General features: G+C 39.9%; 2 protein-coding genes and 1 long non-coding RNA gene across 7 annotated transcripts in view; 2 read left to right on the plus strand and 1 right to left on the minus strand.

The window, feature by feature from the left end:
• The window catches only part of camkk1a (calcium/calmodulin-dependent protein kinase kinase 1, alpha a), a 61060-nt gene extending 52459 nt beyond the window's left edge, over nucleotides 1-8601 (plus strand). For 2 of the 3 annotated variants that reach the window (XM_067607471.1, XM_067607472.1), the window contains exons 14-16: nucleotides 369-497; nucleotides 2589-2692; nucleotides 5059-8601. In XM_067607471.1, coding sequence (XP_067463572.1) covers nucleotides 369-497; nucleotides 2589-2692; nucleotides 5059-5131 — 306 coding nt within the window. In that variant the 3' untranslated portion in view covers nucleotides 5132-8601. Of the gene's footprint in view, nucleotides 1-368; nucleotides 498-702; nucleotides 780-2588; nucleotides 2700-5058 lie in introns of those variants that run through there. The other variant, XM_067607473.1, reaches the window with a different exon arrangement.
• A 563-nt stretch (nucleotides 8602-9164) lies between these two features.
• On the minus strand, nucleotides 9165-24572 carry p2rx1 (purinergic receptor P2X, ligand-gated ion channel, 1). 3 transcript variants are annotated; one of them, XM_067607475.1, is made up of 14 exons: nucleotides 24000-24572; nucleotides 20892-21036; nucleotides 16322-16393; nucleotides 15899-15956; nucleotides 14565-14652; nucleotides 14281-14361; nucleotides 13761-13902; nucleotides 13435-13580; nucleotides 10839-10929; nucleotides 10680-10745; nucleotides 10485-10580; nucleotides 10001-10090; nucleotides 9813-9857; nucleotides 9165-9684 (listed from the first exon to the last, which is right to left on the minus strand). In XM_067607475.1, exons 1-14 carry the CDS (start codon nucleotides 24134-24136, stop codon nucleotides 9679-9681), a joined length of 1263 nt encoding a protein of 420 aa, XP_067463576.1. In that variant the 5' UTR covers nucleotides 24137-24572; the 3' UTR covers nucleotides 9165-9678. The 3 variants fall into 3 exon arrangements, with proteins under 3 accessions (XP_067463576.1, XP_067463575.1, XP_067463577.1); XM_067607474.1 differs by having other exon boundaries at nucleotides 15887-15956; nucleotides 24000-24571; XM_067607476.1 differs by lacking the exon at nucleotides 10001-10090 and having other exon boundaries at nucleotides 15887-15956; nucleotides 24000-24569.
• On the plus strand, nucleotides 18760-20990 carry LOC137195263 (uncharacterized). The gene is made up of 3 exons (XR_010931100.1): nucleotides 18760-20406; nucleotides 20704-20776; nucleotides 20876-20990. It is a non-coding gene; the product is annotated as an uncharacterized lncRNA (long non-coding RNA).
• Nucleotides 24573-25023: the final 451 nt, after the last annotated feature.

The raw sequence follows: 25023 nt of genomic DNA on the forward strand, positions 1-25023 counted from the left end.
AACAACAACAAGTCCTTGGGTTTTTGAAGCATATTAAAATTAATCAAAACAGATGGCTGTCTGGCTGGTAGAATTAGAAAATACTCATTTATAAATCTAAGCAAATATGCCTTGCTTTAGAAAATGCTCAATAACAATATAAAATATGCATTTAGTGAAAGACAAAGGATAAATCATGATGAATAAAAACTGTAATCACCCTTTGGAATATTTTAAACATGAAACAGTACACAAAGTCGTTGAGAGTCAAGCTTCCTGCAGACTTCAGCTACAAACTGCTGACTGTGGATCATAGATTAGACAGATATGAGCTTTTACAGTCCCTCTAAATGATCATTATGACATATTTTGTGTGTTTGTGTTTTTAGATGGACCAGTGGGTGACCCAGGGAGGCACTGACCCCTTACCTCTGGAGGAGGAGCACTGCTCTGTGGTGGAGGTGACAGAGGAAGACATCCAGAACTCAGTCAAGTTTGTTCCCAGTCTCTCTGCAGTGGTAAGGAACGCTAAGTGTCCTCCTTTTACTAAGCTCTTGTGTGTCATATTGATACATAGGGATGGGAGATATGGCAAAAAATATCATATCATGATTTTTTTCAGGCAGGATCACGATCCACGATCTTATCACGATTTTTTTTCATGTTGGTTTTTAAGAATATTTTGCAAGTTTACAATTTACAATTTCATTTATCACTTTTTAGCGCTTTTATCCAAAGCGACGTACATCTGAGAGCTGATACAACTCAAGCAGGGATCTTATCAGGAGAAAACAACATGAGTAAGTGCCATAAAGCTAAGTTTGAGTCCAATAGGATGTAGGTGCCAACAGGCAGGGCACAGAGACAATGCATAGAGTGCGTAGAAGCAGATTTTTTTTTTCTTTCTCTTCCTTCAGTCCATCAAGTGCAGAGGTGTTCACAAAAGAGCTGGGTCTTTAGTCTTTTCTTAAAGATTGAGAGGGACTCTGTGGATTGAACAGAGTTTGGTAACTCGTTCCACCACCAGGAAACTACAGAAGAGAAGAGTCTGGCTAGCGACTTAGGGCCCTGTTGTGGTACCAGGTGCCTTTCCTTGGCAGAGTGTAGTGAGCAGGAGGGAGTGTAGACCTGAATGAGGGAGTTCAGGTAGGTGGGAGATGTGTTGTTGAGTTACTGTTTTGTAAGCGAGCTACTGAACAGTACTGAAGATTCAAAAAATGTTATTGTCTATCACATAATAGTAGAGGTCTTAGGATAGAGCCTCACAAACAACATAAAAACACCCATGAAAGACATAAAATTAAATTAAAACACAAACAATTCCATAAATAAATAATAAATGCAAATCTGCATTAAAAAGTAGGGACAGTCTATTTGGCCTTGTTTAAAATGGACATTGCAGTGTGAAACCAAAGTAACGGTACAACCACACTAATGTCACAGCTGAAAAGCAAACAGTTGATGTTGTGTAGAAGTGTTAGTGTGTCGTTTTGGATAACTAGCAGGATGTGCACCGTTAAAAAAAAGGCACCAACACAGTACACCTGAGCTGACATCACGCTAGCTTGCAGCATGACAGAAGTTGGTGCTACCAGTTAGCAGGTGAGCTAACCGCTACATGCTGGCGTTTACCTGCAGCTCAGCTGTCAGTTTAACATGATGTGCAGCAGATGAGCTTCCTAGCAGGACATTGAAACTGCTGTAGATTTCACCAGCAGATTGGAAATGTGGTGCAAGGAGCTCACCATGTTGGTGCTGTTACCTGTTAGCCTCCTGCTAGCAGACTATGCTCTGTCATGGAGCTGAACTGATACAATGTGCACTGTAGCACAATACTAACAATCTCTCTTTAAAGGCAGATTATGGAGACATTTTAAGTGTTCACAATCTAATATCATCATATCGCACACACCTATTGATACATTTACACTCATCATTTTCAGGGAAGGTGAAGCCCCAAGAGTAGCTGCAACTTAACTCCAACCATCTGTTAACCAATTGCGACAGAATACAAATTACAAGAGCAACACAGAAAAAGGAGTCATTTTACATTTTAGAAGGCAGCCTTGTTCACCCTCAGGACAAGGTTTCTTCGAAGTGTCACTTAGATGTCCCAGTTAAAGGTGCAGTGTATAGAATTTAGTGGCATCTAGCAGTGGCATGGCAGAAATGGAATATAATATTCATAAGTATGGTTTAAATAGTGTGTAATCACCTGTAAATACCAATCGTTGTGTTTTTGTCACCTTAGAATGAGCCCATTATACCTATGGGGACCAGGTCCTCTTCCACAGAGGCTGCCATTTTGCACCTCCATATTTCTGCAGTAGCCCAGAATGGACAAACCAAACACTGGCCCTAGAGAGGGCCTTTTGCGCTTTTTGCAAGTTTCACAGCCACCGTAGGTTCTCCTACGTTCAACGTTCAACTTGATGCATTTTTACATCGAAAGCCATCTTTCTGCCACCTCTATTAACTGTCACCAAGTCACACACTGTAGCTCTAAACACGAACCTATCTAATTTCCTGCGCCAAACCACAAGCTCCAAAAAAAATAAAAGAACCTTTTGCATGTCTTTGTTATCGTCCTGTGTTTGTGAATGTTTCAGATCTTGGTAAAAGCCATGCTGAGGAAGCGCTCCTTCAGTAATCCCTTTGAGTGCCCGAGCAGGAGAGAGGAGAGGTCCATGTCTGCACCTGGCAGCCTGCTCATGTAAGCCCACACGGTCCAGCAGCCTCACACACATCCATGTTCAACTCTCACTCACACATTTAACACTTGCATATCTTATCCGTGAAAATAAAAACCAAATAAACCAATAACGCCACACAGGCCCAATCTTATTGCAAGGATTTCTTGAGATTTTGATATTGATTGGTACCTCACTCCTGTCTCCTCTTTCTGCTGTATCAGGTTAACTAGTACTCATTTCTGCAGCAGCAGCTGCTGCTTTGTGTTGCCATAGCACCATAATTCATTCTTTCATTGTATGCAGTGGAGCTTACAGCTTTTATAAGTGTTTCTTTGTGTGTTGCTTTTAGATTTCAAGGGTAGAGGGATTCAGGGTGACGGAGAATGTTACAGATACACCAAAGTGCCTCAGGCTGACCTTGGTTTTTCTGTTACATGGATTGAAAGCATCATAGGGGAAATGGCCAATTGTCTTATCCCACTGTGCAGTTTCCACATATACAGCCAAGGGCAAATTGGAGCATCTATAGCTGCTCCCTGCTGTACAGCAGGTGCCCTTGGGACAGGAATCTGTGTTATGTGACCAGCAGACTTCGCCATGAAGATATACCACTGTTGCTCTGAATGTGGAGCAGACTCTAATTTCTTGCTGTGACGGTTTTGTTAGATGATTGCTCCTCTATCTAGTCCTAGGTTTCCTGTTACACTGTAGGCAGGCAGAGAGCTGCTATCTAAGGTGAAGGTGTTTTCAGAGATGTGAATTTGAGGGGAGTTTGAAACAATACTGCCCCCTGCTGGACATGAAAAAACCTTGACCCTGTACATCCAGGACTCACAAACTGAGGCGATGTCTGAGGACTGGCTCATTGTTTCATGTTCTTGGGCATCATAAAACATAAACCTTGTCGATTAATGGGAGGACTAAGAAAAAGAACCTAAACTGCAACCTGAAGGCTAACTTGTAGCATTTTAGCATCTGCTTCAACCACTTTCATTTTGAGACATTATTAATGTACACATAAGGGACTAAGAACACGGGAAGCCTCTGGCAGCCTCTACTTCAAAACATAACTGCTGCTAAAGCTTTCAAATTATCTGATGGTGAAAGATAATTAGCAGATCAAATTTAGTTATATGCACCAACACAAATAATGAGTGTTTCCTTTAACATTAAAAGGGGTGATTTAATATTTCACTTCCACAAGAGACACATTTTAAAAAGAATGGTCAAAATGAAAGCAGCTGAACCTGAGTTATCTTGACCTTTAGTCCCTAGTATGAGTCAAGCTCCAAAAATGCTAGATCCTACATTTCCCATAATGCAACTTGATGGCATCAAGTGGCATTCCTGCTTTGTAATGAGGATGTCTTTCAAAATTCATGCCCTTAGTTTGTAACACAGGCTTTCTGTCAAAAATGTGTACTGAAGTAAAAGCCAAGCTAAGAGAACCCTGTGACATCACTATGTCATCATCAGGGTTAAGGTAAAGCTCCTTCAGACCCTCTGACGACTTTATACAACTGTTTTCACAGGCTGAGTATTAATCTCCATTACTAGTAAATGCAACTTTATTTGTAAAATTGGTGGAGTGCCCCTTTAAAAAAATGTCAAAAAATAACACATTGTCTTTTTTAATTTTGCTTATTTTGTATGAAACAGAAAAACAGGCAAATTCCTCACATTTTAGAAACAGTAAGTTAAGGACTTAAACATTTAATCAATTATCAGAATTGCCATTGATTACTATTCTGTTGGTTGATTAATTTACTGGGCATTTCAGAACTTTTATTGATGTATAAAAATCTACAAAAAGCACTTTCATGGTCAGGAGGTGTGTAGGGGGGAGGTCATCTCCACCAGCCACCATGTCTTTCACCTCCAAAGGTGACCTTTGCCCTTTCACCTGTGACTTCTCCATCTTTTCTCCCACTTTGCTGCAGGGACTCGTGGCCCTTCCGGCCCTCTTTAAAACTGCACCCCTCACTCAGGTAACACTTTGTGGCACGCTGTCTGTCCAACATCTGCTGTACCAGCCTCTAAGCCCATCATCATCTTAGACCCCTCGACTCTTGCTTACCCCCATCATGAGAGGTGACGGAGCAGCCCCTTCCCCAGCTGTCATCTCAGAGATTTTTGTCATCTCCCTGCTGCTGTCATTCAACGCTGTGTTACATGGATAAAGCCTGTTGTGTTTTTAACATTTCATCATGTCATGGAAAAAAGGGAAAAGAGCTTCCCTGCTGCATTTGGAGTCATAAAGCATAAGCTCAATAGTTTGATCATTTAGATCTCTGTCCTCACTGCGGTTGTCCAGCTTGAAATGCTAGAAAGAACTGCAGGTATTGACTTCTTCTTCTTTCTTTCTCTCTTTTATGTCGTCTTTCAGAAAGAGCAGCACAGGAGATGGACCCAGAGAAGGAGAGCTGGAGGACCTGCATGAAGATGAGCCCTCATCATGAGTCCTAATGACTCTCCCATCAGCAGAGCTTTGTCTTAACCTCCACCACATCATCCATGTTTTTCCTTCAAATCAGTGACACTGCAGGCTTCTTGTTCTATACACTGAAGAGACTCACGGTTTTAAATCTGATATATTGCTCGTGTTCAGACTTTTACGCTCAGGCTTGCTTTAGTTTTTGCTTCTTGTCGGCCTCAGAGTAACCTTTTTTTTTTTTTTTTTACCCCAATTTCCTTGAAATTACCTTCTTCAATGTTGAAATTCTGGGCACCCAGTTTGATCTACAACATTGCTTGTTTTAACTGCTCAACCACATACAGTTGTGACTGGCATCAGTGAACCGACAAGAGGAAGAGGAAGGAATGGATCGTTAACAGTTCAAACGAATGTTGCAAGAAAAAGACAACAACATGTTTGTCAGCTGGCTTTGCACTGATGCAAAAAAACTGTTTTTTTAACCTGTATATGCATGGTGAATAGTTACGTTACAGTCATAACCAGCCTGACGAAGAGAAACAAATCCCTTCTTCAATAATCACCACAGACTTCAGCATGTAAATGACACTATATTGTCTCTTCGGTGAACTACAGGGCTTTTGATTTCTGACCAATGATCGGTCATTTTAATATTGTACATAGTTGTCTCGAGGTGTTATCAGTGTTATCGTCTCACAGTCCTTTTCTTGTGTCTGTGCCATTTGTAAGTTTTTTGGGGCTTTTTTTAGCTTGGTAATGAAGTCCGTCCTGTGCTGCCTTCACAGTCTTCAGGCCCGACTGGTTGAACTTTCTCTTCTCTTCAGTAAGGAAAGGAAGCAAGCTGTCTGAGGGTGATCACACACAGAAAGGGCATCAGTTTTGCTTGAACACATTTCAAAGTGACCCCCCCCCCCCCCCCCCCCCCGGCCTGTGATGTGTAATTATTTCCGTGTTAGAAGTCAGTTCATGCTTCTTCTTCTGCTCTGTTATGTGTTGTTTGTCTGATGATTTCTGTTCTCTAATGCTTTCCCTTTCCTTTCATATCATACTGTACTGTTTGATTTGATGTGAAGTCACTGTGACAGAAATTGGAGCATTTCAAAGTGTATGCTGTTTGATGGCGAGTGTGAACAGACTGAGAAGATGACTGTAAAGTACTCCGGCTGCTTATACTATACCCCCCTCATCCTCCTTCCTAGACTAGACTTTAACATGCATCATTCTTGGCTGCAGAGCTGATTTAAAGGCATAAATAATCTCATTGTCCACGTTGGACATCAGTGAGTGCTCTTGCAGAAAAAATAGTCTACTCATACAAAGTTATCCGGGCTAGATAGTTTGCCTGGCTGACCTTTTGATGTTTCAACTAGCCGTGCAAGCTCATAGAGCTTCATTATGATTATTTTTGTGATTTTTTTTTTATTCTTGTTTGCCATTCATTTTATTAAAAAACATCTGTGGTTGTTTTGGGTCTGCCAACTCAAATCACTGAGAATATTTCTGCTTCCGCAGCAGCTCTGCCTCAGATAAATGTTTATGTAACTCTATTTTGATTCTTTGTTCCTCTCTGCTGGCCTGACATGTCATCCTGCAAGAGACAGCATGTCAATGGGCAGAGATCACTTGAACCACAGTGAAAGGGAGCGTTTCAATGTCACGATTAGGCCCAGGCTGCCAACAACAACACTTCCCATCCACTTCATCCACATTGTGGCTGATTAGAAACGGGGAATGCACCGATTTGCATTTCCTCTATTAATCTAGTCCCCAGTGTTCTCCATGTGAAGGATGCTAACTGAAGCAGAGAGGACAGACAGGGATCCTCATAAAGACAGGGACTTAGTGCAAAAAGATCATGAATGCTTTTTCATTTATTATCAAGTGGGTACTGGAGAATGTAAAGCTTTATATCTGTTTTTATTTTATTTTATTGTTCAGTAAAAGATCTATTTGTATAGTACACGTAAATATCTTAATATGTAGTTGTCTGTAATGTTTCACTATATGCAGTTTGATGATCCTTTTATTTTGTTCCTTTTCTCCACTGAGGATGATGTAAGTGAAAGTAATGGGAGTTGGAGTAATATGTGTGTTTGCAGGGTAACCTTCAATGAAGGGCTGTTTGAACCAAAAAGTATGAAATGGTCTGTTATGTTTTATTTGCTTTAACACTCATAACACTCTTATGAGAATTATTTTTTTATCTAGGTGTTGCCAGCTTTACATTTGTGTGTTTGTACAGATGTTTGTCAGTGTCAGAGGTGCAATATTGTTGTTTTTATCATATGTGCATTACTGGCTCATTCCCCTGCTGTAAGAGCTCTCAGGCCGCTCATCCTTTGACCTGTATTTTAGTTGTTCTACTTAAACTGAAAAACTGTATTGCACTTTTCCACTTACTGATACATATTAAACTTATTTTGATTGCATATAATACTACTACTGGTACCTTTCAGCTGTACAACATTGTGCAGTTTATGATGAATCATTGTGGCTCACCTGTAAAAGACCATATTTACTGCGTAACTATATGTTTTAATGCATTACTCTTGAGCATCAATCTGCATGTCACAGCTTTGCTACTTGGTTTTTAGAGAATTTTTACTAATGAAAATACGTTTCCATTTTCCAGTAACTTATTCTCCTGTGTCAAAATGCTGTAACAGCTGCAGTGGCAAGATTGGTTTTGAAGTGTGTGGTTTTGTTTTGTTTTTTTGTTTTTTTTGTTGCGCATATCTATATCCATTGTTGTAAAACTGGGGCAGGGCACTTTTGGGTATTACTGCTGAAATGATGCATGATGGTGAAACACTGTAAACCCTGATATATCAGCAGGGATCAGAGCACAGGAGCAGCTTGATTTGGCAGCTTTGTGTCATGCAGGTGCTCAGGATCTTCTTGAGAGTCGCAGTGATGAGGACGATCGGATGCCCTCTGAAACATTTAACTCTCAACTATAGGACAGTCTCTTTATGCCATTCAAACACCTGTAATTTAACAGTTTTATAATCTTAATAATTACATCTGTCAGGATGGTTATGTTTCCTGTCCTGTTTTTTTTGTGTGTCTCACAAAATATCCACAATTCACATTAAATTAATTAATTAATCAATTAGACAATGGGCTAAGGAAGAACAGTTTCATTTTTGGTGCAGATGACACCCCTATGTGGCCATTCATGAAGCCCTTTACAGTATATTTTAATTTCTCCTGGATTCCTTGTTGCCAATCTTTACTAAATGTCTGAATGGCTTTGAAAAAAGGTTAGCAAAACCAAAAGGTGAGTTTTCTTTTTGTTTTGTTTTTTAAGTCACTTTGTGGTCACCTGTATGACTCTTGAAATGCAGCACAATTCATCTTCGTAGAAAGCCCTAATGCTTACAGGTTGTACATATTCTCCAAAACTCTGCATGTCACTATTTGTTGCAGAACCTGATCCAGAAGCAGTTGATGCAGTCCAATACATTTGATACTTTTCTAATATATATATATATATATATATAAATCAAATGTACTTGATTGTGCAGCCTTGGCAGAGATGTGCTCACTCTTGTTGTTGCTGCTGTGCTTCAAGAATAATTAGGGTTCAGTTTCCACGGTCACTGCACAGGAAATGAGCGATAGGACTAATTTTTCATGATTTTGGGTCATAATTATATCCAAAAGAGGACTATGGGAGAGTGTACATAATACTACTGTAAGTCAGGGAAGATGGGGTCGCTGCTATGTATCTTACTGTATGTGACTGTCCTGGTGTCTGTGTTGAAGGTGCCTGCTGTCACTGTGTTTCTGGATGTCTGTCTCGTGTTGTTTTGTGCATTTCTCAGAATGTACTCACTGGCCTGTGTCAAGTTGCTCGTACAAAAACAGAAGCATGGCACATCCCTATGGAATGCAGTTGTAAATATGTACCAATATATATAAAGAAGCTATTTTTTGCATGCTTTTTGTACACATAGACATGATCAAAGACAATAAAAAAGAAAATCTGAATCCTTTTGATATTTTTTTGCCTGTGTTCTTGTTTCACTGCTTGAAACAAAAGAAAAAAGCTGTAATATTTCTGTACATGTTTTATTGAACTCGATCGTTGATCACAAAATGCATACAGGATCAATGACAGTGGCACATCCACACATTATGTGTGTCTCTTGTTTAGACAAGGAGACACACAGAGGGAAAATATGAGTTGTCGATGATTTATGAGCATTGACGTGCCTGACACTGTTCTTTCGCCTGTACAGATATGGAGACACCCAAAAGACTAAACAAAAGCAAACCAAGCTCCACCCAAAAAAAGTACACATACAGCTGAGCTACTCTATCTGCGGCCTACTCAGGGTGGCTTTACAGGATGAGTGGGAGGATGTTGGTAAAAGATGCTCCGGAACATTGATAAGAAATAAAGGACGTGGAGCATTGTCATTTAACCGTGTCCTCTCCAGTCCCCAGAGTCCATTTAGAGTTTGTGTGTGTGTTTGTGTGTGTGTTGTCTTGCAGGATCAAATGCAGGGTTCCAGTGCAGCACACTTCAAAACACCATGGCCATTTACTTGCAAGTTTGCTCCATGGTCACTTCTACACAGGAATAGCAGTAAAAAAAAAAAAAAAAAAAATCAGTCATCACATCAGAGCTCATTTTAGAATGACTCATACAGGATACAGATAGATATACTTAAAGCAAGACTTATATATGAAGCTCTTACATTAGATGCATCAGTCACTGTGCTAGCCTCCTCTGAATCAGGGTCCTGTAGGATAAAAGTCAAAGCCAGAGGATAGGAGCCATTTAGACCTCTTGGGGTAATGTGCAAAAGGATCCTCCTTATCATCACATGACAGAATATACATATGGGAAGTCTACTCCACTGTCTAGACTTCTATATGCACTCACGTTGGACTGGCCAGTGTCTTGGACTTGTCTTGCATTTGCTTCAAGGGTGTAATAGACGCTTGTGTCTAAACCGAGCGACTCGCTGTCATGCTGAAAATACAGAATATCCTGCCTGTTTCAGTTAAAGAGCTCTCTGGGTGGAATGAGGAGGGGAGTTCATCTTCTTTTTAGCATGGATGGTTCTGCACTGGTCACGAATGTTAAGGGAATGAACACAGATTGTTGCTGATGGTTACTGCTCTTGTGTGCTAGTGGGATTTCTAGTTCTGATGTATGTCATTCCTTCACAAGAACTGAAATTCATCCAAAAGATGCTCAGATAAATGTACACCGCTAAATATTTTGTTGATGTCTGTTCTGTGTCTGCCGGGACTGTTATTGTTATATGTCTCTGTGCTGCCATCTTGTGTAAAAACTGATAGGATCTGATTACAACAAAATTTACACTAGATTTACATAAGTTTATATACAGCATAGAGCTTACCTGTATTTGTGTGTCTGTGTATTTGAATTTCATGTTCTTGTAAAATTCCCTTTTTGGCAGGATATAGAGCATCATCAAGTCACAGACTACAGTTGCCTGAAAATTTTATAAAAATCAGACTTATATTAGTTTGTATACACAACACATCATAAGCAATAAGCAGTTACTGCATGTATTAGTCAGGCTACAACATACCACTCCAAAAATGCCCACTCCAGAGCCTATTGCTGTCAATGTTGGGATGATATCAAATTTTCTAGCCTGTGAAGGACAGAGTGCTAATGATTCAAGTTTCCCTTTGACTGTTTCTCAAGTAGGAAATTCATATAAACAAAAATATTAAATGTGACTTACCAGCGATTGCACAATGATATCGACCCTGATGCCAAATACCTTTAGAAGGGTTCTTTTCTGAACCTTGTCCTCCAAATAATGCTTTGCATACCTACAAACAGGCGCAGATATTATTTGGTAAATTTAACATTTGGTAAATTTTTACATTTCCTACATATTTCCTATTATCCATTTGTGATTGTTGCTAGAGAACCCGTACAACAACACACTTCCCACATAATATATCCTATTAGAATGTAATAAATTGTTCTAATTAATTGTTACCAATAAACATTTGTATAATAATATAGTAAGTATATATATAATAGTATAGTATGCATATGTATAATAGTATAGTATGTAAGGTTGCTGATGCAATTATAGTAAACAACCCCTGAGTCAATTTGTAAGGTATAAATAATACCAATGACTTTGCCTATCTGAGAACAGAAAACCTGCCGACTGCCCTCAGGTTACATACAGTAAAATAATAACAATTTAAAGTCTGAGAGCACCGAGCTGTTTGACTGAGGACAAGTAAACATTATAAACTTCAGGCATTCTGTATTCAGAACAACAAGCTCAACAGAACCAGACCAATATCATGAGCAAACATTGAGTGATACTCGTACATATTAATTAACATGAAAATAGAAATTAACACCAGCAGTATTTGTGTTGATATTTTGTTGCTATAGACTGAACACACTGAGTCCTACCAGAGCGGGCAACAAGAGACAGTAAATATCAAACCTCCATGCATAGGCGGCGCTATTAAGAGGCCGTTTCCTGAATTTGTTTTTCCTGTCTGTGAACTTTGGTGCCAAGCGCAGCAGGCACGGTGCACAGGTGGTAGGAGAGGAACCAACAGGTGGGTGGGTGGGGGGGGTTTATTCACATGAAGCAGTGCAAAGCGAGTTGTTGGTGTTGCTATGTCAATGTCACTCTATATATTTAATCAAACTCTCCCCAGCCAATAGACGCATTTAAATCGGCATAAAAAATATAAAGTTTAATGTGGTTAAAGCAATAACATAGTCTGCATTGATTTATAAATTAATATGATTGATTCTGATAGTATCTGTTGTCCACAGCTGCTTTATACTGTATGAAAAGATTCTCCATGCAGAAGGCAGAAGGACACATATGTTGTTTAATCTGCAGCCTCTGCACACTTCAGACTGGTCAGTTAGAACTCAGCATTCTGCAACATTGGATTATCAGAGCTCTTTAATGCTGTGCATCATGAAACTTCTTCTTCAATTGTATTTTTGAAATGCCTTACAATGCTAATACTGTTGCATCACATGCTGCGATATGATGTGACAATTTACAACATGAGATATAGTAGAATTAAGACTGAAAAATCATTAGATCAATGTGATCATATAAATGGCTTCATCAAAGTAATTTTTTAAAAATTATTTCTTTCTTTAATTAATTGTAAAAAAAAAACAGCAACACATTATGTATTGCCCCCACCCCACCATTGCTGACTTTTTGCCTCTCCAAGCATGATTTCCCGGTAACGCCTATGCCTCCATCAAAGGAATAGTTTGACATTTTGAAATTATTTCTTTTCTTTCATATTTCTTTTTTCTTAGGTGAGAAGATCAATGCCACTCTCATATGTGTACGCTCAATGTGGAGCTACAGCCAGGATACAGTTAGCTTAGCTTAGCATAATAAGTGGAAACAGGGAGGAAAAAGTCCAAAATAGGGACGTCAACAGTTGACCTTAAATCAGTTAACCGCAGAGAATATTTTTACACATGTTAGTCTATAGCTTAATTTGCATACACACTCCACTGACAGCTAGACAATTACGTATTCACAACATCAGATATTCTTTTTGAATGGATAAAGTCCCGGTGTAAAACCGACTCCTACAGGGAGTTGCTTTATGGGTTGTTTGTAGCCTTAATGTTGCTAGGCTAGCAAGTGTCTTAAAGTCTGTTTATAGTGAGTGTGTTAGAGTCAGTTAACCCTAAAAGGTGTGCCGTTAGTCCAGTTTAACCTGCAGGAGTTTTCTGAAGGCTCATGTAACATGTTTTTCTATCATGGAGAAAGTAAATTCATGACGAGTGCAAACAAGTTCAAAGTGTCTTCCGATATCTCTACCGCAGGAACGGAATTTGTCAAGCTGCCAAACACCACTGTCACAGATAAGGAGCTCAAAAACACAAACAGGCAGTTGTATAAATGCTACCTGCCAGAGAAAATAAGTTTTGACTGCTTCCAAGAGCCTGGTAGGAGAGTGTGTGAGTATGTAACTATACTATGATGTCAATTATATTCAAAAAGTTATTTTTCCAAAACAGTTGTTGGAAAAGGGAGGGTCATCTTATAATCAGGGTAACCTTATATTTGGGCTACAGTACTAGCACTATGCTAGCCATTTCCTCCTGTTTCCAGTCTTTATGCTAAGCTAAGCTAACTGGCTGAAGGCTCCAGATTCATATTGAATTGACAGTAATATCAATCTTCTCCCATCTAACCCTTGCCCAGAGAGGATGTCCCAAAATATCAGACGTTTGCTTGAGGCACCATAGCTAAGACAAAGAACATAGACCTGGGCAAGTATTTCTGCAGTATAACACCTGTTATATTTACACACCTGAAGTTGTAGCCCACTGATGCTTTGGCTTTGTCTTTCTCATCAGGGTTTCCGTACAGACCATGGAACTTGTATGTTGGTTTACAGTGTTTTATATCCACATCAAAGTTACATGTCCAGTCAACCACAATACCAATTGCCCCTCCCTGTCAGGACACAAGTACATAATACATGAAAACAACGCTTCATTACAACAAGAGAAAAAAAAAAAGAAACCATAAACCCTTAAAGACAATACATGTGCAGCTTTGATTAAATAGAATATCCACCTGGAAATCATTCATATCTATTCAGTGTTGCGTACAGATCTCATGCAAAGTACTTACCTCTCTAGCTATTGTTGTAAAATTGAAGCCAGACTCTTTAACTATGTCCCCCAGTTTGAATATTGGACACAGTGGAGCAGTCTTTGGATGATGAAGGCATTGTCTGATGTACGTAGTATTAATACCCTCCACCAGGTTACTCCTGAAAACATAATTGGGCGTTATGAAGCAAAGTTATACTGTAAAATTTGTGCCAGTGCAACAATATTGCCAACTGACACTATCTGATTTCTTTGCACACCTAAAATCCTCCTTTATCCTTCAGCTTCATCTATGTCGATTTAAAAAGTAATTATAACGAGTGAAAAGATATTATAGATTTTTGCATCTCTTTTAAAGGAAAAGTGTAACATTTCACTTTTACACAGAAAAACTTAAACCCTCAAGTATAGCAACACTTTCAGGAGTTGTAGCAACATATGCCAAAATCTGTCTTATTTTTTATGAAATTATCTAGATTTGGTCACTTTTGTAGCATCTGCCAAACTAAAATGAAATTGAAATGAATAAGGTTCATCACCTTGTGACACCAAATAAGGGGAAAGTTACAGAATTTTTGATGAACAGTGTGTAGTTCTCCGCAGACATCAACAGAGGAGGGCTGGATGGAAATAAAGTGAAGAGAAGAGGGGTGAGTATCAAATCCAGTATGTTGAGGAACATAAATCAACACAAATGATATTTCTGATGTACAGACAATTATATAAGACACTTGACAGGACAGACTTGTAACAAAGTCAAAAATCCCATGCATTACATGACAGTATCAGCTTGCAGCTTGAATGATTCAGTTTTTCCACATACTCTGGGATGTCGTGGTCATTCTCAACAGGGCACCAAGCCAAAACCTCACAGGTCTTAGTAGTATTCACACAGACTCCCGTCATTTGCCCTTGAAATGGAAACACACTATCATCATTAGGAACAAACTTTAAAACTGGAACAAGAATCAGGAAGTACAATAAGCATTTTGAGCAGGAAAGAAAGAGAGGATGCAGGCTTTAACATTAAAGCTATTCTAAACATTTTCTGCCCCCACTTTTCATCCACTTATCTTGAATTAGCATCAACAGCAGCAGGAGAGATATGAAGGGAAGCAAAGCAAACGCTGAAATAGCCATTTCCTTTATCTCTCCCTGATCCTAACATATAATTTCTCTCCATGTGATTAGCTTTACTGGTATCAGTCCCTACCATCATGTGCTAGATGAGTTCACAAATGGTTCGGTCATTCAGCTTCAATCTCTGACCTTTCACTGGAGCCCACCAGTCTGTGTAGCCACAGGGCAACCCCCATGTTTACTTGTCTACAAGCGTAGTGACAGTACAACGCCTCTGAGGGGATACTGGCACCTCAAGGTGAATTTGACTGGTCGGAAACAGACAGATCTAAAGCTTTGGCTAACAATGGTCTTATTGAAGTCGATGTGGGGCACGGAGGACATGAAAGGCTCAGAGTTTAACCCTGGGACGTATGGAGGACAATAAATTTATATAACTGCTCTTTGAACTTGCAGACAATGTTGTATATGTGTAGACCTATTAAAAAAGCTCCCGTCTGCACGACTATTTGTTTTTAATATCTCTGTGTGCTTATGGTTTTTGTCAGCTCGTACACACAGAAGTTACTGTAACGTCTGTACTTATATTTACATGCATGTGTCTGCTTGCTTAAGGCAGGGTTTTACTTCAACGATAAACAAGCCATGATACGGAACATGCACGCCACACTGTTTTTTTAGTTGCTAAGACTTAGGCTGTTGATTTTAATCTTTTTTTTTTCTCAGTGCTGGACAAGGGCATTTAAATCTAAATGTTTACCTTAGCAGTGACAGTTGGGTGTCACAGCTGGTGTATTTTAGCTTCTACTGTGTGAGTCTTACAGCAATTCTCAGGAGCCACAGCCCATTTTGCAAACAGACTGCCACATAACCTGACGTGATAAACTACCTCCCTCAGTACATTGTGGTCCTGTGACCGTCACAAAGTCTGAGAAGGCTTTAAGAAGTTTCAGAAGGACTTTAGTCACCGGCAAAACAAAACAGGATAAGAAAAGTCACAGGTGGACAGACGGTTACTCAGTGAGGCCTGCTGAGGTCACACACTGTCAGGCTGTTAGGATTTACCATGTCCCGTACGTTTGAAACTCCCTCCTTCACAGTCAGCGCCTGAGCTGCAGTTGTGTTTGCCTGGGAGCTGTTATAAACAAGGGATTAGGGTCAGTGTATGTACATGACTGAGGAATGTGGATTTGAAGAAACCAGTACATTTTGAACATGAAAACAACATGACAGTGAAAATAAAGTTTTGCATTTATTGTGATATTCTGCAACATAGAGTAACTGCAAAGTACAAATTACAAAGTAATCCTTGTACAATAATGACTACAGAAATGTATTCTGCAATTTGACAGCTACACAAATTACCCAATTACAGAAACAGTCTTGGAATGAGGCCCTATTTCCGTTTTGTTTTACTATTTATGGAAGTGTATATGTCAGAGGGAGAAGGAGAAAACAGGGAGGGAGAAAAAGTAAGGAAGAAGGAGAATTTTCACATACCTCTGGACACTTTCCCATCTTCTGACCTTCAGTTATAATGTAGTTAGTCATCACCACAAAAGATGAGTCTCCCTGAAGTTTAGGATTAAAAGATGGAATGTTTTACAATTCTGTATTCTGATGTATCTATGCCATAAAATTACATGATAGAGGATGCAGTGGTTGTTACGCAACATGCTAAAGTTTAGCCTGTGAAACATTAATCAGTTGTAGCCCACTGATGACCCTGCTCCTTCAAACAAAATCTTTGTTATCCCAAAAACTGACATGTTGTTTTCTCCATAGTTTTCATCTTCAAGGAATAGTTCAACACTTTGATGAGATGATCGATAGCACTCTTCAATCTGTACAGTAAATATAAAGTTACAGCCAGCAGCCAGTGTGCTTAGGTTAGCATAAAGACTGGAAACAGTTGTAAACGGAAAGCCTGGCTTTATCGAAAGGTAAGAAAATCCACCATCAGCCCCTCACACCAAAGCTCACTAATTAACATGTCCAGGAAGTCCCTGCTCCTGCCCAAGAAATAGTCCAGCACATAACCTATTTTTAAATGTATTAATCAAACATGATACTACACGTTAATCAGTGAGCCTTAAAATTATTTAAGTATAAGTATAAGTATAAGTATAAGTTTGATATACTTTTTAACCATGGTTAAGCTCTTTTATGTCTATGGGAATGCTCTTGATGTGACGTGGTATAACTGATGATGTTACACTGGAAATAAGATGCTGGATTCTATACTACAATATGCTATTTTGGTCTTGCTGACCATTTATTTCATTATCACAGTGGCCACATTCTGAACATGAAGTATGACCTCTTTGATTAAGTTTCTCCAAAACCAAACCATTACAACATGAAAACATCCATCAAAGTGATGAACTCAATTAGTAAAACAAAGAACATCTGGGGAATACTCCCTGACAAAGAAAGGGATTTCAGCTTAAAGATAAACTGGTGGTTGATATATATAGAAGGTTTAAAATGTCTAAATTAAAGGTTCTATTTGTAAGAAATTCCCTCTCATTAGTGACACCTGTGGCCGTTAAGTGAACTGTAGTTAAAATCCTGTTACTCGCGCTTGCATGCTTGTGTGCATTCTTTTTCCTCATTTACACTGCTCATAATTACATAAAAGATCTCTGACATTGTATTTTGCGCGGTGTTTCAGCAAAGCATCTCTCACTCCTGGTCAGTGAGCCCCCCACCCCTGCGCCCCCCCTTCGCTGGCAATAAAGAATGATTAATACATGTAAATTGCTTCAAAATTCTTACATATACAACATTTAAAACATATCAAACATTTGAATAAAGTTAAAGAAAATACACATTATTATACATATTTCCTTCCTTTTATGCATTTACTGTGTCATAATTAAAAGAAAAACATATGTTAAAAAGACAACACAAAAAACAAACTGAAGAGGTGTATTGTATTTCAGTGTTGTCCAGAGGAGAGCAGCTTAAACCTACAGATTTTAAATGTAAAGTGCTGTCATTGGTTTTCATGATGTGGAGCTTTTTCTTTTTTTGAAAATGCACTGTTCATGCAAAAATAAAAAACAATCAACTGTCCAATCATGGAGCCATACACAAAAAAAAACTGTGATTGACTGCCTGCAGTTTTAAGGGATGGAATGTGCTACATGAAGTTGTACAAACAGCTTAAAACAGAAAATAACTGTAAGTTAATGTTGATAAAGTCATTTTGTTGTATAATATGTTCAGCCAATACTGTAGCAGTTTGTTTCATATTTAGCGTTCCTCAGTCGTTGTCAGAGTCAGCAGAGTTTCAAACCATGAGTGTTGTTTCATGCACCAATAATGGCATTCCCCCCTCTTGGACAGGTGTTGTAAAACTGTTGTGCTATGCTGCTGTTACAACAAATAAAGTTGACTGTGAAGGAACGAAGTTTGCAAATGACAGTGGTGTTTAGAACATCGACCCCCAATAGCTTTGCAATGACCAGAACCAAACCATTCTCTCCTGGGTCCAGATTTGGGTGGGGGGCGGGCCAATGACCTGCACGGGCAGCTGTCTCAGCATTAGACCCAGAGACTAAGGCCCTCTACTCCAAGTGGTCTAGCGTCACCAGTCAAAATGGCCTCATCCACCACCACTGGCAGCCTCCTAGGGGCCAGCATAATGTTTTCAAGCTCCTGGTTCCATGCCAGTTGCAACCCCAGGACCTTCAGCTTGTCCACGGTGCGATGGGGGCTGGGCACTTTTGAGTCACAGAATTTGTACCGGCTGTGATATAGGTAATACTGGCCACAGTGTCGGTATGATGTGGAACTCTTCGTTCATCTGTGTGATTCCAGCACAGCCCAGAAAGGTCCAACTCAGTGCTCACATGCTTCCCTGCAGCAGTGTCAGGTGGGGGGCCCCATGGAGTGTGAGAGTGTTGACATTCTGGGCTCTTTTCCCACCTCCAATCATAGTAACCAGTACATTTTGGTGTGGACTACTTCACCATGTGGCCTGGAGCGTATGCCATTCCTGACCAGAGTGCCACCACTACTGTGGAATGCCTGGTCAACAAGATGTTCTGCCGCTTTGGTGTGCCTGAGGAAATGCACAGCAATCAGGGGCAGAACTTTGGTGCTATAGTGTTCAGTAGGCTCTGCCACTGTCTAGACATCAGGAAGTCAGTCGATGTAAGAGTTGTAAGAGATGTCAAACCATGAGTGTTGTTCTGTGCACCAATACTAGCATCATCCCCTTATGACAGGAAGTGCTGCAAAACTGTTGTGCTGCTGCTGTTGCAACAAATAACTCTTAACGCAACCCAGCTTGCTACAACACTAAATCATATGCCAGACCTGCTCTGAATTAAAAGGTCCACACCCTCGTCTCAAAGCAAACATGATGATCTTCATTGTGTCTTTGTTATTTCTTTGTTTGGGTCCTACCTTTTGGTAGGACATTTGCTCAGTTCTTTGCAGGATGCACGCACTGATTTTTGGGAACTGCAGGGACACCTTGATGTTGACAAAGCCAGATTATGATCAGGATCAAATCTACAAACGTGGGCCCTGTTCTTCAAATGTGAATACTCATTTTGGTAATTTGGATCTGTGAATGCAGTTTGAGGATTGATTTGTGAACCCTGAGTGAAGTTATCTTAAATAACGGAGGAAAAATGAGTAGAGAGTTGAAGCCATGATCAACATTCATATTATTGGTTGAGTACTGATCATGTGATCACTGTTAAATGAGGTAGGTATGTTGGGAACCCTCCCAGCATGCACTGGGGGTAACAGATTCTTGGACATAAGCCTACTTTTATGTGTGCTCCTTATGTGTGCTTAACAGTGAATGTGGTCACACTGTGAGTGATGTTGGGTGTATGATTGGTACGGGTCTTCTCATTGAACATATGAGGGACTTTGGTGATAATCATATGTCTGTTATGAAAATGTAACCTTATTAGCACACCCCAAAAGAGCAGTTATAATTGCTGTAACATGCTTCAGCAAGTGAGTTCTGAAGTTTATCATTTAATAGGTTTTATTGTATCAAATGTCAAATGAAATTTCATATGTTGTGGCTTCACTGGTCAGAATCTTACAGTTGAGTTTATGTCTTTTGCTCAGGGTATCTCAAACTAAATTTGGATTGATACCTTTTTGCACAAGCTTTTATTTTGTTGTATATTTACCATGCATAATATGAGTGTGTGAGACATTCGTATCTGTGAAAAAACATACATATACATATACATATTTATTGCACCAAATGACGTTTCGAGCACACCTGCTCTTCATCAGACTCAAGAGTCACTTGAGTCTGATGAAGAGCAGGTGTGTGCATTTGGTGCAATAAATTCTAGTGGACATTGGAGCCCTGCAGTGAGCTGTTTCTTTGTTTTTTCACTGTTTGTTCATGTTCAGCTCAGCACCTGCCCGCTTTGATTTGGATGTACATGCATACTCTTATCCTGTAGACATTCATATCTGAAAATGAGTTCATGTTTGGGGTTCACCCTAAAATGTCTTGGTCATGATCCAGCTAACTGTCAATGAGCCTGCACATTAGCAGCTTTGGGCTTAAGGACTTGTTGCTGTGACAACAGTTCCAGGTGAATTTTAAGCAGCTTCAAAGAACCAAATATTCCAGACTTATGTCAGATCATCAACATTTTAATCTGGATAACCTTGTTATCCACATATGAAAACCAGGGCCCAGCATTAACTTTCAATCTGTGTGTACATTTCATGTGTCGTCATTGATTGGATCTGGCATAAAATCAAGCCAACACAGATGTTTTTAAACCTTGATCTTTGTCACCATCTGACCGCCAAGCAACTTTCTTTAGGGAGCAAAGTGTTTTGACGTTGCTTGTCTGACTCAGCCTGATGTTCATTCACTCTGACAGTTTGATTCATGGAATGTGGATGTTGACTTCATCATATCGACGCTGACCCAAATGTTCTATAATCCTAAAAATGGTCAGTGACTTGTATGGGGAACAAAACAAATTCTTTACTAATTAGGACTCATGTGATGAGCACACACTAAATGTTCTTGCATCTATAAAAATGTTTCAGCCAACCAGTCACCAACCTGCGGTGGGAAGACGTAGTCGGCCACATCCCAGACTCTCTCAGCTCCATTCACATTGGTGTAGCCCACTCCTTTCATTTTGGTGAAGACAGAGCTGACTGCTGTGTCTGTGGACTGGTAGCCTTTCTCGTAGATGAACACCCACCTGTACAGGATACAGCAAGCATCTTGTCAGGTCTGTCAGCACGTCAGACCCCCGCTACACCCCAGCCAACCCTCCAACCCCACAGGCAAGGGCATGTATACGGGTGATGTCGACATTCTACATAGCAATTCAACATGCCAGCAGCACACCTCACAGGGGCACATGTGCGTGTGACTGTGGTTATGAAATGTCATGGTGGCCCTATGTCCTTTTACCACCACTAGGACAAATCTGACATTTTAGATTTTAAAGTACAGACATTTACTAATATGAGACAACCTATGAGCTGAAAACTATGTTAGTTATCAGAGCATTGCAGCAAACTGTTACATGTTTGCCAAGAAAGTGATTGAAAGCAGCTCAAGTAGAAAGTAAATATATGCTATATCACAAAGATAACGGCTTGAATGTTCATTAGTGCAAACAAATAAAAACTGTCCTCTCTTAAGAGTAGTGATTGTCATCATCTATAAAGATGTAACCTGGGGGGTTAAATCTATCTACTATGTGAAATCTACTATTAGTTTTATTTCATATGCCAAACAGAGTTTATCTTAATATTCCAGGTTTGTGATGGGTTGACTAAATTAAGAACAAGTGTCTGAAAAAAGTGGCTTCACGCTCAGGTTCGGTACTTGTTGATCACTACAGAATGAGGTTTTTAATTGTGTTGCTCAATCTGTGTGCCTGGCCAGGAAGTGAGGCAACAACTTATGTGCATACAGAGAATATAGCATATGTCCACACACATTCACACACGCACACACATGCAATGTTATTTGCATGTGGCAGAGAGCCTAAAGAACAGCATGCATGCAGCGGAAAATTAAAGCACTTTACAGTAACAGATGAACAAAAGCATCTTTCAGAACTGAATACTGTGAAAGTAAGGCACTGTATGCACAATGAGCTAAAACCCGCAACCTCTATCAGTTAGGCAAATCAAATTATGTAAGTCAGGGCTTACACTGAAGGGGAAGGGGAGAAAAATAGAGCACATTAATGGAATAAAGAAACCCGTGAGCATGAAATAATGGAAGGAACTTCCAAAACAGCAGTCTAAGTGAGATCTGTATCTGCTGCGACAGAGGGAGGCAGGGAGGAGGCTCCTTGATGTGCTGAGGGCTTTTCTTCCCACCATATTGTGGCGCTGAGATTAGTGGGGGTTTTTTATTTTCATGAAGACAAATTAGAATGAAAAAATTAAAAATCAACCGTCAACTAATCATTTTGAAATGCAAACAATGGATTGGCTTTTCTGTCAACTTAAAAGTGACAAGTCAAGAATTAATTAAAAGAAAAACCATTATGGTTTGCTGGAGCTGCTGTTCTCAATTTAATTTGTATTCACTTTTTTTTTTACTTTGTTAAGAGATTTACTTTCAACTAACATACTTTCATGTAGGATTTTTTATTTATGCACAGCACTTTCTTGTATGTGCACTCCTTGAACTGTGTCTGGCCAAGAATGCGTAATTTTTCATATATTTAATTTCATACATATATTTTTTTCACACAAAAAATTTAAAGTTAAAAAGTACATGTATTTGTGGCAAGTTTGAGGTTCAAATGAAATCTAAAATTCCTAACAAGACAACCAGTGGTTCACCGGACACACAGGCTGCTCTGACATTTCAGCCTGCCGCTTGACTGCTGAAGAGGAGAAAATAGACGGCTTCATAATCACATCGCCTTTCATGCCCATCATCAATGTTTCCTGATGGCTGCAAAAGGCAGGTAACAGGGGGAAGGAGGCAGCCCTGTCATACACAGGGATCCTTGATATTAAAAGACACAAGACCAAACCTTTAAAAGACACTGCAGCTGTTCCCCTTTTCTTCTTTCTTTCTTTCTTATTGGTACAAACTAAAACCATAGTTGGAGTCAGCTGTGGTTTGTCAAAGTTTGAAATCAAAGATATGATTATCAGCATATCAGTATGAAGTTATTCAGAGATGACTGGAGACTGTCGAGAAGCGCTACAACAAGATATGGACCCAAAAAGAAGCCAACCACTGGGTTTAATATCTGCTTGATGTTTCCTGTTTTTCTTTAAAATACCCTTGCCATTAGCCAGACAAGACATTCTTAAATTTGTCTTTCTCTGTCACATTTCTGGTCACCAGCAGAAGGTAACATATCTGTGTGCCATTTGGCAGTGAATTGGGCAAGAGTTGATCCTTATCTGTGTTAGCATATGCCTCAGCCTGTTCATCACACACAGCTCCTCGGGTTCTACTGCTCAGAGGTGCACACTCAGACACAGTAGAAGAAAAAAAAATCACACACACACACATACAAACAAACAAACAGTCCATGAGTAATTTCAAACTAGCAGAAACAGAAACCTAGATGTTGCGAAGTGAAGTGACATGAAAAAAAGGCTTCCACTGCATGAGAATGTGTCTCCAGTGAATAAATCCAACATGTCAAAGCAAGTGTGTGGAGATGGTGAGTGGCTCAGTGTGCGTAAGTTAACAAGCATGCTGTATTTTTGTCTCAACTTGAAGAAGGGCAGATGATAAGAATTATCTGTCCTTGGATCTCAGAGTTCTGTTCTTGCTAGTCTGACATCAGTCATTATAATATTTAGTTTGCTGTGCCAGTTTGCTGTGTCAACAGTACCTGGCAAGTAACTGTATTTACCTCGAACACATGGTAACACCCTTCAGAATTTACCTTTAACAATTTAAAAATGCCTTGTGTTTTTCTAACAATTTGATATGTACATGATGTTTTTTTGTCATGCAGTGCAAAATTAAAACATCGGTTCCAGCCAGCACTAACATCCGTAGTGATAAGAAAGTTGTTGGAATTTGCAGGGTCAATGGGAAGAGGTCATTTTGCAATACACTGTCTCACCAAACAAGCTGACACACGCAAGACAATACAAACCTCTCTACATTCCTCTCTGCCTGTTTTACCTCTGAAAAGCAAAAAAGGATGAATGTGTTGTCTCTTACACAATGATGTAAGCCAGGACTCCCAGCTGGATCAGACGGCACACCACCCCAACTCTCCTGTTCCTCACCAGCACCTGGCGTGGGGTCTCATACTCAAAGAAGAAGTCAGAGAGGGCGTTGGTGATTTGGCTCTTCATCTTCTGTTGGCTGACCCACAGAGAGGAGGGTCACTTCATCCCGCTTGCATAGGAACACCCAGACTCCACTTCTCCTGATTTCCTCTAACTCGTTCCTCACTAGTGGCAAAGGTCCTCTCCCTCTTCTCGTGAGTATCGTCTGACACGCTTCATGAGAAGTCCTGAACTGTAGGACTTCCTCCCTCCTACGCTGCCTCTCTGTCTCTCTCTCTCCCCCTCCCTCTCTCTCTCTTTCTCTCTCTCTCTCTCTCTCTCTCTCTCTCTCTCTCCACACTCTTCCTTAAGTCAGCCACATTTGTGGATCTTCCCATTCACCTCATCATTGCATCTTCTGGCTTGTCACTGCATCTCTCTTCTCTCCTTTGTTAAGTACAATGCACTAAATGAGTGAAAAGGAATTTTCACATTCAGTCTTGACTTGCTTGCAAGTTCAAATAACTCAACAGCTGCCACACACGCACTGGACCTCCTCCTGTTTGTGCAATCAAACCTTATCGTTCCCACTGACACTCTCTTCCTGCTTGTTAGGCAGAGATAGAAACAACATAAGCTCAACACAAACCCACAGTGAGTATGCCACAGTTCAACCTGTTTGCGCACTCTCGTGTCATCATTTGCAGACATTAAGCCCTCTTATGTTTTATCGTTATTTTGTGTGGGGGACACACAGTGAAACAGTTTTGGGTTTCTCACCCACTCAACAATTCACTGTCTCTCCTTCTGTGAGGTGCTTTGCATTTCTAATCTTCATTCCTAGAGGAAAGGAAGTGGCACAAATATAATGACAGTGAGTCATTCCACTTCAGAATGAACAAGTTGAAATATTAAGAATATTACATAAAAGGTTTCCAATCAGAGAAATATTTTTGTCACTTGTGTGCAGTTCT

This window comes from Thunnus thynnus, chromosome 13 (genome assembly GCF_963924715.1).
Source record: "Thunnus thynnus chromosome 13, fThuThy2.1, whole genome shotgun sequence".
Lineage (NCBI taxonomy): Eukaryota > Metazoa > Chordata > Actinopteri > Scombriformes > Scombridae > Thunnus > Thunnus thynnus.